The 16,880-nt window shown below is 43.1% G+C and overlaps 1 protein-coding gene across 1 annotated transcript in view; it reads left to right on the plus strand.

The window, feature by feature from the left end:
• The window catches only part of EFHC2 (EF-hand domain containing 2), a 224,704-nt gene that overhangs the window by 181,699 nt on the left and 26,125 nt on the right, over positions 1-16,880 (plus strand). The window contains exons 12-13 of the mRNA XM_081567282.1: positions 5,352-5,549; positions 7,476-7,568. Coding sequence (XP_081423408.1) covers positions 5,352-5,549; positions 7,476-7,568 — 291 coding nt within the window. The remainder of the gene's footprint in view (positions 1-5,351; positions 5,550-7,475; positions 7,569-16,880) is intronic.

Raw genomic sequence — 16,880 nt, forward strand, 5'->3', positions numbered from 1 at the left:
TGCATGACATTATGAATGCAGTAAATGCCACAAATGGTAAATTTTGTGTTATATCTATTTCACCATAGTAAAAAGAAATGGAATGTGTAAGTTTTGAAAAGATTCCTCATTCTTGCTGAAGCCCATTAACGTTTGACAGGGTGGGGTGGGTTCTAAAGAGGGACATGTGATAAACGGGGCAAAAACTTAGCATGACAAGGCTTGCATTGCCTGGTTGGGATCCCTTATGGCAGGACCTGGCTCATGTGGGTGCAGTGGCCACTGGGGCAGCTACTCAGGGGCCCCTGGTGTCCTGCATGACTGAAAGCAGTTTTAAGTCGGGGGCAGCTTGTTTGGAATCCTCACATGGAGACAAGAAAAGCAATGGAGTACCAAGCTGTTTATAATCCAGGGAGACAGAAACCCAGCAAATATAAAGTTTCACTGCAGTGAGGCCAGGATAATTTCAGTTTATCCAATGAAAAGGAAAATAAACTTTTATGACCTGGTCAGGCTAGAGTAGTTTTAGTTAAAGGTGCGTGGGAAGTTTCTAGTTATTGCTGCACATGCTCTGTTCCCTCATTCTTGGGAGCATGCCACTTCTTCATGTCATTTTCTACCCACGAAAGGAAAAAGATTTCAAACAGTTTTTTTTTTTACAATGAAAGTAATATTTGATTATTATAAAAATTCAAAAAGGAGACATTTTATGTATAGGTATTTGTTATTGCTCAGTAGCTAAGTTGTGTCTGACTCTGTGACCCCATGGACTGTAGCACACCTGGTTACAGTCCTGTACGTGCCTTTCCTTCACTATCTCCCTGAGTTTACTCACGCTTCATCTGCATTGAGTCCGTGATGCCATCCAGCCATCTCATCCCCTGTTAACCCCTTCTGTCCCTGCCCTCAATCTTCCCCAGCATCAGGATCTTTTCAAATGAGTCAGCTCTTTGCATCGGGTGGCCAGACTGTTGGAACTTCAGCTTCAGCATCAGTCCCTCCAATGAATATTCAGGGTTGATTTCCCTTAGGATTGACTGGCTTGATCTTGCAGTCCAAGGGACTCTCAAGAGTCTTCTCCAATATCACAATTCGAAAGCATCAGTTCTTCAGCACTCAGCCTTCTTTATGGTCCAACTCTCACATCTGTACATGACTACTGAAAAAACCATAGCTTTGACTATATGGACCTGTGTTGGCAAAGAGATGTATCTGCTTTTTAATATGCTGTCTAGGTTGGTCATAGCTTTCCTTCCAAGGAGCATGCATCTTTTAATTTCATGGCTGCAGTCATCGTCTGCAGTGATTTTGGAGCCCAAGAAAATAAAATCTGTCACTGCTTCCTTTTTTTCCCCTTCTATTTACCATGAAGTGGTGGGACTGGATGGCATGATCTTAGTTTTTTGAATGTTGAGTTTTAAGCCAGCGTTTTCACTGTTGTCTTTCACCCTCATCAAGGGGCTTTTTAGTTCCTCTTTGCTTTCTGCCATAAGGGTGGTATCATCTGCATATGTGAGGCTGTTGATATTTCTCCCAGAGATCTTGATTCCAGTTTGTGAGTCATCCAGCCAGGCATTTCGCATGATGTACTCTGCGTATAAGTTAAATAAGCAGGGTGACAGTATACAGCCTTGACATACTCCTTTCCCTGTTTGGAACCAGTCCGTTGTTCCATGTCCAGTTCTAACTGTTGCTTATTGACCTGCATACAGATTTCTCAGGAGGTAGGTAAGGCAGTCTGGTATTCCCATCTCTTTAAGAATTTTCCACAGTTTGTTGTGATCGACACAGTCAAAGACTTTAACATAGTCAATGAAGCAGAAGTAGATGTTTTTCTAGAATTCCGTTGCTTTCTCTGTGATCCAGCAAATTTGGCAATTTGATCTCTGATTCGTCTGTCTTTTCTAAACCCAGCTTGTACATCTGGAAGTTCTTAGTTCACATACTGCTAAAGCCTAGCTTGAAGGAATTTGAGCATAGCCTTACTAGCATGTGAAGTGAGGGCAATTGTATGATAGTTTTAACATTCTTTGGCATTGCCATTCTTTGGGATTAGAATAAAAACCGACCTTTTCCAGTCCTGTGGCCACTGCTGAGTTTTCCAAATTTCCTGCCATATTGAGTGCAACACTTTAACAACATCATCTTTTAGGATTTGAAATAGCTCAGCTGCAATTCCATAACCTCCACTGGCTTTGTCCATAGTGATGCTTCCTAAGGCCCACTTGACTTCACGCTCCAGGATGTCTGGCTCTAGGTGAGTTACCATGCCATCATGGTTATCCAGGTCATTAAGACCTTTTTTGTACAGTTCTTCCATGTATTCTTGCCATCTGTTCTTAATTTCTTCTGCTTCTGTTAAGTGAAGTGAAGTCACTCAGTCGTGTTTGACTCTTTGCGACCCTATGGACTGTAGCCTACAAGGCTCCTCTCTCCATGGAATTTTCCAGACAAGAGTCCTGGAGTGGGTTGCCATTTCTGCTTCTGTTAGGTCCTTATAATTTCTATCCCTTTTTATGCCTATCTTTGCATGAAATGTTCCCTTGCTTTCTCCAATTTTCTTGAAGATATCTCTAGTCTTTCCCATTCTATTGTTAAGAGATACTGAGGTGGAACCACTCCAAGGAAAGCCCCTCACTCATTTACAACACTGGTCATGGAATGACCAGTTGTGACACATGAACAAAATGGAACACCTTGCAACTGTGGAAAGTAGGCTGTTGATTGGCATTTATGGGTATGAAAGATGTCCATGCTATGTTGATAAATGTTGTATGATCCCAATGAAACTAAGGATACCAGTACACTTATATTGACAGAAAAATGACTGGAAGGATACATGCCAAAACATCTATAATGTTATTCCTGATTGCTGAGCCCCTGGCCAATGTTACTGATTGATGATCTAACCCAAACTGACTTGCTACAATTGTGGGTTCCTCTTGGTTGAATTTGGTCTTCATTTCCCATTAAAAAGACACAAGCAAAGCAAAATAAAAAAAAACCCAGAGATCCTAATAAGTGGATGTAGGTGAAATATAGTTCCTTTAGGTAGGTTAACATCATAGCTATGGAATTTCCTACAGCCTATCTTAGGAAATTCCTGAGCAGAAGAACCTGTAGATTTGTTAAATGATAATGAAAATGACAAGAAATATATAAAAGAACTAAAAGCCATTATTACAGAAGACCAGTCTATAGCAGAATAAATAAAGTCTTGTATTCCATCATTTATTTGGCCTTCTTGGGAACTGAATTATTGGGTTGGCCAAAAAGTTTTTTCAGGTTTTCCAAGAAGATGTTACTGAAAACCCAAATGAACTTTTTGGCCAAGCCAATATTTCCAGTAAGTGGATTTTCTAGATGGTGGAAGTTTATTTGGTTAAGTGCCATAACAGTTTGCATTTTAACCATTTCAATGAAATTCTTTCTAATGCTTGGTGCATGGTTTATGGCTTTCCTATAGAGAATGTATTGAAAATATGTCAGCCAATTTGTTAGGCTCTGAGGTCTCATGTCAATATGTTGTCATTTGTTTTGTTTTTGCTCTGCCAAAACATCTATTTCTGTTTTGTTGACTATGCCAACGCCTTTCACTGTGTGGATCACCACAAACTGTGGGAAATTCTTAAAAGAGATGGGAATACCAGACCCCCTGACCCTGCCTCTTGAGAAATCTGTATGCAGGTCAGGAAGCCACAGTTAGAACTGGACACGGAACAACAGACTGGTTCCAAATCAGGAAAGGAGTATGTCAAGGCTGTATGTTGTCACCCTGCTTATTTAACTTACATGCAGAGTACATCATGAGAAATGCTGGGCTGGATGAAGCACAAGCTGGAATCAAGATTTCTGAGAGAAATATCAATAACCTCAGATATGCAGATGACACCACCCTTATGGCAGAAAGCGAAGAAGAACTAAAGAGGCTCTTGATGAAAGTGAAAGAGGAGAATGAAAAAGTTGGCTTAAAGCTCAACATTCAGAAAACTAAGATCATGGCATCTAATCCCATCACTTCATGGGAAATAGATGGGGAAACTGTGGAAACAGTGACAGACTATTTTTTTGGGCTCCAAAATCCCTGCAGATGGTGACTGCAGTCATGAAATTAAAAGACATTTGCTCCTTGGAAGAAAAGTTATGACCAACCTAGACAGCATATTAAAAAGCAGAGACATTACTCTGCCAACAAAAGTTCGTCGAGTCAAAGCTATGGTTTTTTCAGTAGTCATGTATGAATGTGAAAGTTGGACTATAAAGAAAGCTGAGCACCGAAGAATTGATGCTTTTGAAGTGTGGTGTTGGAGAAGACTCTTGAGAGTCCCTTGGACTGCAAGGAGATCCAACCAGTCCATCCTAAAGGAAATCAGTCCTGAATTCTCATTGGAAGGACTGATGTTGAGGCTGAAACTCCAATACTTTGGCCACTTGATGTGAAGAACTGACTCATTTGAAAAGACCCTGATGCTGGGAAAGATTGAAGGTGGGAGGAGAAGGGGACAAAAGAGGATAAGATAGTTGGATGGCATCACCGACTCAATGAACATGAGTTTGAGTAAACTCTGGGAGTTGGTGATGGACAGGGAGGCTTGGTGTGCTGCAATCCATGGGGTAGCAAATAGTCGACTGAGCAACTGAACTGAACTGCTCTGCCAAATGATATCATTGCCATTTGCCTTCTAAAGACTCGGACAACTGTACCTTTATACAGCTGTTTTTACTTTTTTCTCTCATGGGTAGGAGGTGATGGTGATGGTTTAGTTACTCAGTCGTGTCTGACTCTTGTGACTCCCTGGACTGTAGCCCGCTAGGCTCCTCTGTCCATGGGATTTCCCAGGCAAGAATACTGGAGTGGGTTGCCATTTCTTTCTCCATTCATGGGTAGGATGTGTCAGTTTTTACTTTTTACCACAGAAATATGCTTTATCACTTTGCCCATCTCCAAAACATCTTTCTAACTTACTGATTTATAAGTTTCATACCCTGGGAAATCAGAACCCCAAGTCTGTTACTGTTTTGTGTAAAGTAAGATTAATAGGCATTGAATGAGCTCATGTATTTAGTCCCAGGATTTTTGACCATTCAAGGACTTTAAGAATTTACTTCCTGGTTATAGGCTATTATCTGATAGAAATTTGACTCTGGGCAAAGTGCCATTTTATTTATAAGCTGCTGTGCTTATGGTTTTCCATTCTAGCACAAGTACCTTCCTGGTTGCTCATAGTAGAGAAGTTAAATTAAAAAGAAATAATAACCTGTCTCTAGGCCATTGGTAAAGTTTTGTAAAACAGAATTTAGGTGTGTTTTTAATAGAAAGGTAAAATAATCTTAGATATAATTTCTTGAGTATTTTCCCATTTTTTTAACAGAGAAATAATGATGAATCTAACTGTCGGGAAACTCACAGAGCAAGAAGTTATAACCATTGCACGTCATTACCGGGTGCCTGAGGACCCGTATCCACCTATGAATGTCCTAGTTGCACAGGCCCAGGAACAACTCAAGAAAAATGCTTTTGAGAAGTTTGAAAGACTCATTGCTATGTGTGTATACCAAGATCGGGAAAAGTAAGCTTTTATTTTATTGATTCTAGGAAATCATTTATGTTTCTGTGAAGCTGAGTAGTGAAGGAATTTGTATTTTATCAAAAAGGGCAAAAAGAAAATTGGCATGTCTCCTCATACTCCACTAGGTAGAAAAGCCACCTTAAATCATTTTTGGAGATTATCTGGGGACACATATTTCATAGTGATTGATGGTGAGCTTTGCTTGTTGATGGAATAGGGGAAGTTCTGTGTCTTCCAAAGAATAGGATTCCCCTTTGCCTTTTCTAATTGGTTTCTAGAAGCTTTCAATTGAAACAGTAAATCAGTGTTAGAAGATTTAATTCTGAGATGGCATCTCTTTACACTATTTTATTAATAAGTGGGATTTATAAATATGAGTTTTATAATATACCGGACAGGGGATTTACAAGTAAACTTTCTATAAAATCTCTTTGAAATTATTTCTTCTCAAAAATAATGAAGCTCCGAATAATGTATTTATAATACATTTATCATGTTTGCCTTTGGACTTTATTCAGTCATTGTTACAAACAACTGGAGCCCCATCTTAGTATATTTTGCATCTTAGTATATTTTGGTGTTCATCTTGCCCACAGATCTGATATAGTGGTGGGGGAGCATATTCATCTGGAATTAGAAAATCTTAGGTCTAACTCTAGCCACTGGTTTTGTTACTTCAGACCACTATCATCTCTTTACCCCATGACTACTTCCTTTATCCCCATACCTAAAGTCTGTACACTGAATATCTTTGAAGGGCCCATGGTTTTTCTTAATTTGTTGTTGTTGTAGTCACTAAGTCATGTCCAGCTCTTTGCCACCCCCATGGACTGTAGCCTGCCAGGCTCCTCTGTCTGTGGGAGTCTCCAGGCAAGAATACTGGAGTTGGGTTGCCATTTCCTTCTGCAGGGGATCTTCCCAACTCAGGGATCCAACCTACATCTCCTGCATTCACAGACGAGTTCTTTACCACTAGTGCTACCGGGGATGCCCCCAGTTTATCTTACTAGGGAACATTTATTTTTCCTAATCCGTAATACACCCTTGTTGAGTTGTTATAAAAACAGTATTCTTCCTTGAATCTTTAAGCTTCTCTGAGCCTCCTGGAAGATGTGTTACCTGGCCTTGTCTTCCAGCCTGGTGGTACCCCTCTCCAGGGTGAGAAGTGTGACCCTCTTTCATTAAAGGAATACCTGTTGGGAAAAAAGGGGCTAGTTGATGAGACAATTCTGAGGTTCTTCCTGATCCAACAAGTTCCAATTCTAGACATAAAGATTCTCTTATTTTATAGCTATTGCTAAGAAAGAAGCCTACTTTCTTTCCTGTTAGTTCTAATTTTGCCTGATGCCTGGAAGAACACTGGTGGGGTGAGAACATTAGACGAGCATTTCTGTGCCCCAGCAGGCTGGGGAAAATGACTGTTGGGCTGCTCTGGAGAAAAAAAATTAGGTGAATGTTAAGGTCCCAATTGGGGCTTCTAGGTTATAGGATTTGGGTCCAAGGAAAAGACTAGAAAAACACCCTCTGGTCATATAATACTTGTGATGGAGGCTCTAGATGCCTGTCAAATTAAGAGATGTTTTCAAATATCAGAACCATTTTTGACTAGTGGTCAAGAATGCAGATCGATTACTTAGAGCAACACTCGTGGCTGCAGCCTTTACAGGCTATACTATCACCAACCAAGAATCTGAATCTTGATGGAACGGCCTTTGTAAGGGCAGAATCTAGTGACTTCTGAAATGGAAACAAGCTAGTGAAATGCAATATGACTGTTTTTCCTTATCGCGATTCCAGTACCAGCTTTCATATTTATTTCCATATGCACGCTTTTAGGACACATCTATGTTTTCTTTCCTATAGCATGTAATTATTACTCAAGAGGCGTGAAGTATAGAAAAGCTCACTGACTGTGTTTTGATGCAGGAAAAAAGTGTTACCCAGCAAAGACATCAAAAGGCTGTGCAAGTCCTTCAGATTACCTTTGAATAAAGATCTTCTAGGATCCTTACTGTCCAGGTAGGTGAGATCTCCACCCTCATGGACCATGTCCTGCATATTTTTGTTTTGGAGACAGTTCCTGGTTTTACATCTGCCTTTAACTGCCCTTTGATTTACCCTTTAACTCAGTATTGTTTCACTGATGATACATCTCCATTTAATTGTTACAGAAGGAAAAGTTAGTCATGATTGTGAATGTCAGAGAGCCTCTGATGAATTATCGTTTGATCTTTTTAACATGAAGATGCACTTAAGTGCACACAGATTCATGGGACAAATGAAAATGAACCACCTCTTTGATTGTGAGAGTCTTAGATCTAAAATTTAGGACAGGTTTTTCAGAGCAGTAGTTTCTAACAGCTAAAGACATGCAATTAGAGGACCTCATGTTATTAGCACAGAGCAAGAGTGCTAGATGTCAAGTACAGAGGTTAGGATGTTGCCAAAGGAAAGCACAGTGAACTGCTTTCTAAAACACTTCTCTTCTTGTACCGAACCTGACTTTTTGACTGCCTGGCACCACCCTCCTAGCCATCCAGACTCTGGTCATCTTTTATGCTTCCCATGGCATGACGCCAGCCCCTCCTCTGACTGACTTATCTTGATAATGCTGACATTTGGGGCTGTGTTCTAGGCATTGTTATCATTGCTTTGAGTACATTACCTCATTGACTTTGTGAGAACAGCTTGGTGAGGTCAGAGCTATTATCCTCCTATCTTACATGAGGATGCTGAGGTCTAGAGAGATAAGATTTTGCCCAAAGTCACACAGTCTAGAAGAAGAACTGTGACTTAACCCTCTGAACCTTTAAAATGCACATCTTCTGCTTCTAACCGTTTTGAATTATTATCTACAAATAGCCAGTAGATTAGAATGTCCTGCCTGTTCTGCCTCCTACTTCTACTGCTTGCATCTTCTCTCTCCCCTCTATTCCCACTACCTCCACTCTTGTTCTGACCTACTTTTCTTCTTGACTGTTGCAGGGCACCCACATTGGCCTTTCTTCCACCAGCCTCTAAATTTTTAAATCCATCTTTACATCTAGCATCTAAGTACCTTCTAAGAGCAAGAATATCCTAGTGTCACTCTTCTCCTCACAAGCCATTTGTTTGTTCTCTAAGGAATGACCAACTTCCTCAGCTTTGAGCTCCTCTTCCGCCTTCTCCATTGTGGGGCATAGGGTTGTCATTAGAGCATTATTCTCAAGCAGGGGCTGGAGTAGGCAGTCGTCATCTGAAACAGAAAAAGAAGAAGCAGACAAAAACTAAATTCCACATGGGAGAGCTAGGGTCCTTCTGCTCCTAGTATCAGGAGCAGAATCAAGAAGAGGCCAATCCAGGTGGCTGTGTGTGTGTGCATTGGATAACCTGGAGTTGTCTTCTAGACTTTCAGCTCTATTTGCTTTTATTTTCTAGCAGCAGTATGAAGGATAAATAGGCCATCCCAGTGTAAAGGACCTGAGATGAAGTAGGCAGGCTTAGGAGTCTGATTTCTCCACAGTTACCACATTCTCAAAGCTCCTCTTCCCATTCCCAGTAGTCCAGCCAAATGGCCCATTTAGCTTTTCGCTTGTATACCTCCTACCTTCCCACTTTTTGGCCTTTTCTCCTGCTGTTTCTTCAGTAGGAACTAGCTTTGAGTTTTCCTCACCTGCTGAAAGCTTGTTCTTCATTTGAGACCTGTTTTGCATAGCACTGTATCCATGAAGCCCTCTTGGATTTGGTTGACTGGTGTGATTATCTCCTGCTAAGGATTCTCACAGCACTATTTATGTTTCTTTTTCTTTTCTTTGTCTCTTACCTTGTAATGAAGATTTATGAGTAGACATCTGATCTACTCAGATACCGAGACCTACTTCTAACCTGTTTGATTTACTGCCTAAAAATAAGCAGCGGGTTGTCACAGCTTGACAGTTTTACCCCTTACCTTGTCTCCTATATTCTTTGAATCTACTTGCTAGCTGTGTAATCTTGTGTAAGTTTTTTTACCTGCCTGAACCTCAGATTCCGTACCTCTAGAATGAGATAACAATACCTGCTTCCTTGTGGCTCTTGGGGTGAATTGAGATAACATACATAAGTTCCCCAGTGCCATAGCACCTGGTACTAAGTCCTGATTGGAGACTAGGAGAGAAGTGTTCATCAGACACCATAGACCACACACTCTGACTTAGAAATGAACTGGAAGAGACCTGTGTCCTTCTACATAGAGTAAGCCTTGTTTTTAAACAGTTGGATCTGAATGCCTTTCACACATTAAGCTGTCTTCTAGTCAGGAAGCTGCGGATGTTTATTAGATTATCTCTTGATGGCCTCGGGATGAGTTGTCCTGGAAAGTCCAGTAATGTGGGAGCCTGGCCTCTGGGGGACCTAGATGTTTCTTATCCAGCACTGAGGCCACCAAGTCATCATCCTCTCATCCTCTCAACAGACTGTTTTGTCTTTGCCTTGACAATTTGACATGAAAGGCAGAAAGACGATTCCCCAACTTGCCGTGAAGCTGGCTCAGTCTCAGATCACATCCGCCTCCGAGCCCCAGCTTAGCTCCAAGGAGGTCATCCCTCTGAGCCACTAAGCAGACCATGTTCAGTCTAACTTTGCCTCTAATTGTGCATTGACCCTTCTCCACACTCAGGGGAAACTTCAGACTAATCAGATTAGAAAATGTCTCATTCCCATTCCCCTCTCCCTCCAATATGCCCTGCCACGATTTGGGTCACATGCTTGATGTTTTGCATCATCTCCGCAGATTCCTTTCAAAGACGGCCCTAATTCCTAACGGGCCCATCAGCCTGCAGCTTACATTTATATTCTGCATTCTTATTGTTCCCCACAGACTCCACAGGGCTTTCCAGAGCCTTGACCAGACTCTCTTTCTGCACAGCCCTCCTGTGGCATGCTAAACCAGAGCCCCTCTGACGTCTACAGTCTCCCGTGGGAGACAGGCCCAGAGTTTGTTGACTTGGTTCAGCACACACTCTGCCTAGGGCAGTTTTACCTGCCTTGGGATGGAGCTGGGCAGCTGGTGAGCAGGTATAGAGCCCCGCCGCTATGTGAATTCAGATCAGGAGATGAAAAACTATATGGCTAAAGATTCAGATGATTTCTTTCACCCGGGGATTGTTACTTGTATATTTCTCCTGACCTGCATTTGGGTATTAAGATTTCCCTTCTACTCCATTTCCATTTTTCTTCTGATTCAGTTAGGTCTCTTCCTTATTAGCACAACTCATGCTGGAATCAGGACTTCAGAATCTTTTCACATCTGGTTACCCCAGCCCCCGTCAGTTTGTGCTGTGAAAACTGGTATGACGGTCAAGAGTCCGCCTGCAATGCAGGAGACCTGTGTTCAATCCCTGGGTCAGGAAGATCCCCTGGAGAAGGGAATGGCTACCCACTCCAGTATTCTTGCGGGGAGAATCCCATGGACAGAAGAGCCTGGTGGGCTACAGTCCATGGAGTTGCAAAGAGTCTGATGTACCTGAGTGACTAACACATACACAGCCGTTTATGAGGTCACCTTCCTTACCAAACAGTCATTTCACTAATGCACAGAGCATCAGATGTAAATGTTTGATGTAGTGATAGCTATTACCCATAATAGGAGTGACACTCTGTATTGAAACAGTGCCTAGGACCCTGGAATATTTTGGGACCCTGGAATATTTTGTAAATCCTTGAGCGCATTAAAAGGTACATTTTTGTTGATGGTAGGCATGATACCTCTTTTCTTGAGGAGGCTGTCTCACTGAATAAATGTACTTCAGCCCCAGATGGAATTAGAATAACAACCCCCTAAGATACCCTCAACCTTTGTTTCTATCTCAGGCCCAAGGGGTAGGGACGATATCTAATTCAACCCTGCAGTCCCAGAGATGTGTCCCATGCTATTACACTGGGCTGGGGGGAGAAACACGTGGGCTTTATACCTATCAGAGCTGCCTCTGAAGTCTGGCCCTACTGTCTTCTGCCCAAGTGATCCCTGTAAATGGACTAAACCCCACTGAGCCTTCATTTGGGTCTTAAGGTTTCCTCAGAACTAATAAGCAAGAAATTCTGGTTCTCAAACCATAAGAAGTGGGGAGAATTCTGAGGTCATTCCATTCTCTGTTCCTGGTGGGCTTGGGGAGTGAAGAGGCACCCTCCTCCCCTGACTGTGGCCTTCTGAAGTTGGACTTGGAAGTCACACTCTTTCCCCATCAGCTCTGCCCCAAGCTAGTCTTTTACAGTTGGCTGTGGGTTCCACAGAATGCCTTAGGACTGGCCTCCCAGGAGAGCTGGTGCCTCATCCAGAAATATTAGTTAAAATGGAAAAAGTTACCAGGGCTTTCAAATCATCTTATTATGCTCTACCCAGCCTCTCCCCCTGTTCCCCTCGCAGAGGCATGGTTGGGGCTCAAGTAATTTCACCAACAGTACCTGGCCAGGAAGCTGAGGGTCAGGGGGTGAACCATGTGCTTGCTCACGTTGCAAAGTGTTTGGTGCCCTGGGAAGTTTTGAGAGGGAAACCCCTTTCTCTCCCTGTTCATCTCTTCTCCCTCTCTTCTCTCTCACCCCCAACCCTGACACAGATGATTTCTACTTTTTCAAATATAAGGCAATTTGGTCCCTAAGTAGATCTGTGCTAGGATCACAATTGGAATTTAGAAGCCTGGTGATTTGAGATCACAGAACTTAACTCATCGGCACCCTGGGCAGTGCCACCTTGCCAGCTCCTAAGTTGTGACCAACTGGCAACAGCGGCCCGGAGCTCCACTTTTTTCCCCCTCAAGTGTCTGGTCTTTAAGACTCCTACCAGGTGTTTCAGTGTGCACCCTGGGGCTTGTTGGGTAATGAACTGAAACCAAACCCAAGCAAGTGAGTCAAACGTGTCTTCACTACCCTCGCTCCTTTTCAGCCCTGGTCATGCTGCCAGCCCGCTCCCCTAAGTTATGAGATGGTCTTTGCGGCAGAGGGGAACCTAAGTTGCTCTGTTGCAGAATACAGCTGCTGCTGCGCCTATTACCTCCACAGATGGGGGAAATAAAGCATATCAGTATTATTCCCCACGGCAAGGAGATGGATGACTGCTGCGGTTTGCAAGCCATTCATCATTTTTCAGAGGAGGGAACAAGAGCACCCGTCAAATGACACATTAGACTCGCTTCTGAGAACTCCCACCTAGCAAGGCATCAGGAAGCCTACTTGGAGGTCATTATGATTGAGAAGGGAACCAGAGAAACGGCTTTCCCTCCCTGTTCTTCCACAAACATGTCCTTTAGTTTGTGTAGGGAAGGAAATGGTGGCTTGCCTGAGTATCAAAGGGAAAGAAGAATTTATGGAGGCTTTAGGAAAACACTTCAGCACTGTGAGCTAGGACTTTAAAGTAAGCAGGCTGACTTTTTAACAAGCTTAGGCACACTTAAAAGCCAAAATTAGCATTGCCCTTTAGGGCAGTCACCCTGGAAGGCTGTGCACTCATTCCAACAATATCGCCATACAAAGCTCTTCTTTGGAATTGCCCTCATAGCCTTTTCAAAGGAATTTCCTCCAGAGTGGCAAATCTTCATCCTTTGACTGTGAATCAGAGTCTTAGCAAGAGTCAAATATTGTTTGGCAAGGAGAGAAGTAGTGGAATCAGGTAGAGAAAGAGGATGCTCACATTTTTTTATCAGAAGCACAGCGTGACCCTGAAGTAAGCGAGATCCATCTTCTATATGACTCATAGCCTTTCCCAAAATATTTTGAAAGGATGCATAGGATTTGGTGAATGATGACCTGCAGTGGTCAGGAGACAGGGAGGACCCTGGGTAGATAATATTCAGGGGAAATTGACCTACTTGTCCTCTCTCTCCTAAGAGTTGAGCCTGTCTCCATCTCTAAACTGCTCCTCCTCATCTCCTTCTCCTCCAACCTGGAGGGCTCCTTTGTATCCTGTTCTTGTCTTTCTGACAACCTCATCTGACAGTAGCATATAGTAGATATAGGGTATAGTAGCAAATGGAGGCATGAAAAATCTCATGCTCTCAGCGGTCCAGGCGAGGAAGCTCTGTGCTGAGTTTTGGAGCTGGGAGAAAGACCGGAGATGATTCCCTTATCAGTGTGCTCCAAACGAGGGTGCTCCTGCCTTTCTAAGTCTGATGCATGAATTGATCACCTGGTAAAGCACTCTGCACTGTCTCATCTGCTTTTCACACTTCTTACATTTTCATTTATGCCAAATGGATACATGCTTATAGTAAAGAAAATAAATCATTCTAAAAAAACTTACTCTGACAAGAGCAGTTTCCAGCCACATCTCTCTCCACCTCCCAGACCCATTCTCAAGAAACAGCCTTTCGGTCTTTCTAGTTGTTTCTACAGAACTTAAAATAGCATGTACATTCTGCTATTTCTGGATTTCTCATTTTTAGATACTAGTACTAATTTCCTGTTATGATGCTTGAGAATTTAGTATAATATTGATTCCCATTACTGGTGTTCTTTCTGGATGCTCTTAGAATCATGTCTTTATTCCTGATGTTCTGGAAATTCACGATAGGGCTTTGTCGAGTGTGTGTCTCTGTGTGTGTGTGTGCGTGTGCGCGCGCACCTATATATAGATTGTGCTTAACAGTTTATGGGCCCTTCTAGTCTGGAGACTCTGTCCTTTGTCTCGGAGAAATTTTCCATTAATTTTTAAATTATTTCCTCCCATCTTTTTTCATGTTTGTCTTGTGAGAACTCCTATCATTAAGATTTTGGCTCTCTTGAATCTGGATTAAGTTTTTCTTTGTCATTAGGATGTCCTTACCAAGGGGTTTCCTCAGCTTTACATTCCACCCTTTCTACTGCATCTTTTTACTACTATCATATTTTTTATTCCAAGAGCACACTTTTGGTTCCTTTTTTGTAGTCTTCTGTTCTTTTTTCATGGGTGTAATATATCCTCTTATGTCACATCTTTCCCTCTGCTACCTGAATTTTCTTTGTCCCCTGATAGCTTTTTTCCCCTGTTGCTGCTTTGACTTCTGCCCTTAATGTTGGAAGCTTTTGGGGGTGGGTCTTCTTGATTAGTGGGTTTCACTGAGTGTGTCATCTCCTAGCCTGCACTTTCATTAGGGAATCCCCAGAAGCCACAATCTGGAGATCTCTCAGGGCCACTCAGAGCATCGAGAGAAGAATCCTATTTTCTCCTGCAGGGTTAGGAGGGAAGTGGGTTAGGGAAAAGGCAGAGAAATTAAGCACAGCCACTGATGTTCTGAAAACAGGAAAGGGGAAGGAAGGGGTCTGAGAGACCCAAGTTCAGTGGGTAGTGTTCTTATCCAACCTCCATTGTGCTTCATCTATCCAAGACTAGAGCTTCTTTAGTTTAATTTCTCTGAAGAACAAAACCCCAATCCCCTACAGTGAAGAGTCCAGTGTACAAGGACAGATTCTTGAGGTCCAGCTGCTCTTGCTGTTTTCAGGCTTTCAAACAGCCCTTGTTTTCAGTACCCCATCTTATCCCTGGGGCTTCCCTCATAGCTCAATCAGTAAAGAGTCTGCCTGCAATACAGGAGACCTGGGTTTGATTCCTGGGTCAGGAAGATCCCCTGGAGAAGGAAATGGCAGAGGAGACTGGCAGGCTACATTCCATGGGGTCACAAGAGTCAGACACAACTTAATGACTAAACCACCACCACCTTATCCCTGGGCTTCCCTGGTGGCTCAGTCAGTGAAGAATCTACCTGCAATGCGGGAGACCTGGGTTTGATCCCTGGATTGGAAAGATCCCCTGGAGGAGGACATGGCAACCCACTCCAGTATTCTTGCCTGGAGAATCCCCATGGATAGAGGAGCCTGGCGGGCTGCAGTCCATGGGGTTGCAAGGAGTTGGACACGACTGAGCAACTAAGCACAGCACCTTATCCCTGCCTTTATTGCAACCTGGAGTCTACAATTGCTCAGCCTCTCAGCAGTTTTGTGGGCCACATTGCCTAATCTCTTAAGTGTCCTCCCTGTCTCTGCCACGGACATTTGGAGTTCAGCTTCCCTTCCTCAGCTGTGCCAAGTCAGTTATCCCAGTCTGATTTCCATCTTGCAAAAGATTTTGAAAATTTCTTATCCACTGTTGCCTTTTTTCCACCAGCTATCTTTGTCATTGCAGGATACTACCTACTTTTATTTCTCTATTGTCACTGGGTGAGATTTTGGTGGGAAAAGGAGATAATTATTTGTGAGTGACTCATTGTGATTTACTGCCATCCTACCCACTTCCCAAGAGCAAAGGATTCTCCCAGGAAGCATTGCATAATTTTATCTCTTTTCATTGAAAGATTCTTTGTTCTTTTTCTCTCTTGCTCCTTTTGGGGGGATTCTCACCTCCAATGAAATCATCACAGACAAAACTGAAAAGAGAAACTTGGAGTATTTTACCACATTGTGCTTAGTCACTCAATTGTGTCTGACTATAGCCCACCAGGCCCCTCTGTCCATGAGGATTCTCCAGGCAAGAATACTGAAGTGGGTTGCCATGCCCTCCTCCAGTGGATATTCCCAACCCAGAGATGGAGTCCAGGTTTCCCACATTGCAGGCGGATTCTTTACCATCTGGGCTGCCAGGAAAGCCCAAGAATACTAGAGTAGGTAGCCTATCCCTTCTCCAGGGGATCTTCCTGACCCAGGAATAAAAGTGGGGTCACCTGCATTACAGGCAAATTCTTTACCAGCTGAGCTGTTTTATCACATTGAAGTGAAGTGAAGGAAAAGTTGCTCAGTTGTGTCTGACTCTTTGCAACCCCATGGACTATATAGTCCATGGAATTCTCCAGGCCAGAATACTGGATTGGGTCACCGTTTCCTTCTCCAGGGGATCCTTCCCGACCTAGGGATCAAACCCAGGGTCTCCCACATTGCAGGTGGATTCTTTACCAGCTGAGCCACCAGGGAAGCCCAAGAATACTGGAGTGGATAGCCTATCCCCTTTCCAGCGGATCTTCCTGACTGAGGAATCAAACTGGGGTTTCCTGCATTGCAGGGAAATTCTTTACCAGCTGAGCCACCAGGAAAGCCCAAGAATACTGGAGTGGATAGCCTATCCCCTTTCCAGCGGATCTTCCTGACTGAGGAATCAAACTGGGGTTTCCTGCATTGCAGGGAAATTCTTTACCAGCTGAGCCACCAGGAAAGCCCAAGAATACTGGAGTGGATAGCCTATCCCCTTTCCAGCGGATCTTCCTGACTGAGGAATCAAACTGGGGTTTCCTGCATTGCAGGGAGATTCTTTACCAACTGAGCTATCAGGGAAGCCCATTTTATCACGTTAGCTCAGCTCTTTCCTGAGGCCTGGCTTTGGGACTTTGGAAAGATTAAATCTTTCAAACATTTTTC

The sequence above is a fragment of the Giraffa tippelskirchi genome, chromosome X (assembly GCF_054371585.1).
Source record: "Giraffa tippelskirchi isolate mGirTip1 chromosome X, T2T-mGirTip1v1.2.pri, whole genome shotgun sequence".
NCBI classification, from domain to species: domain Eukaryota; kingdom Metazoa; phylum Chordata; class Mammalia; order Artiodactyla; family Giraffidae; genus Giraffa; species Giraffa tippelskirchi.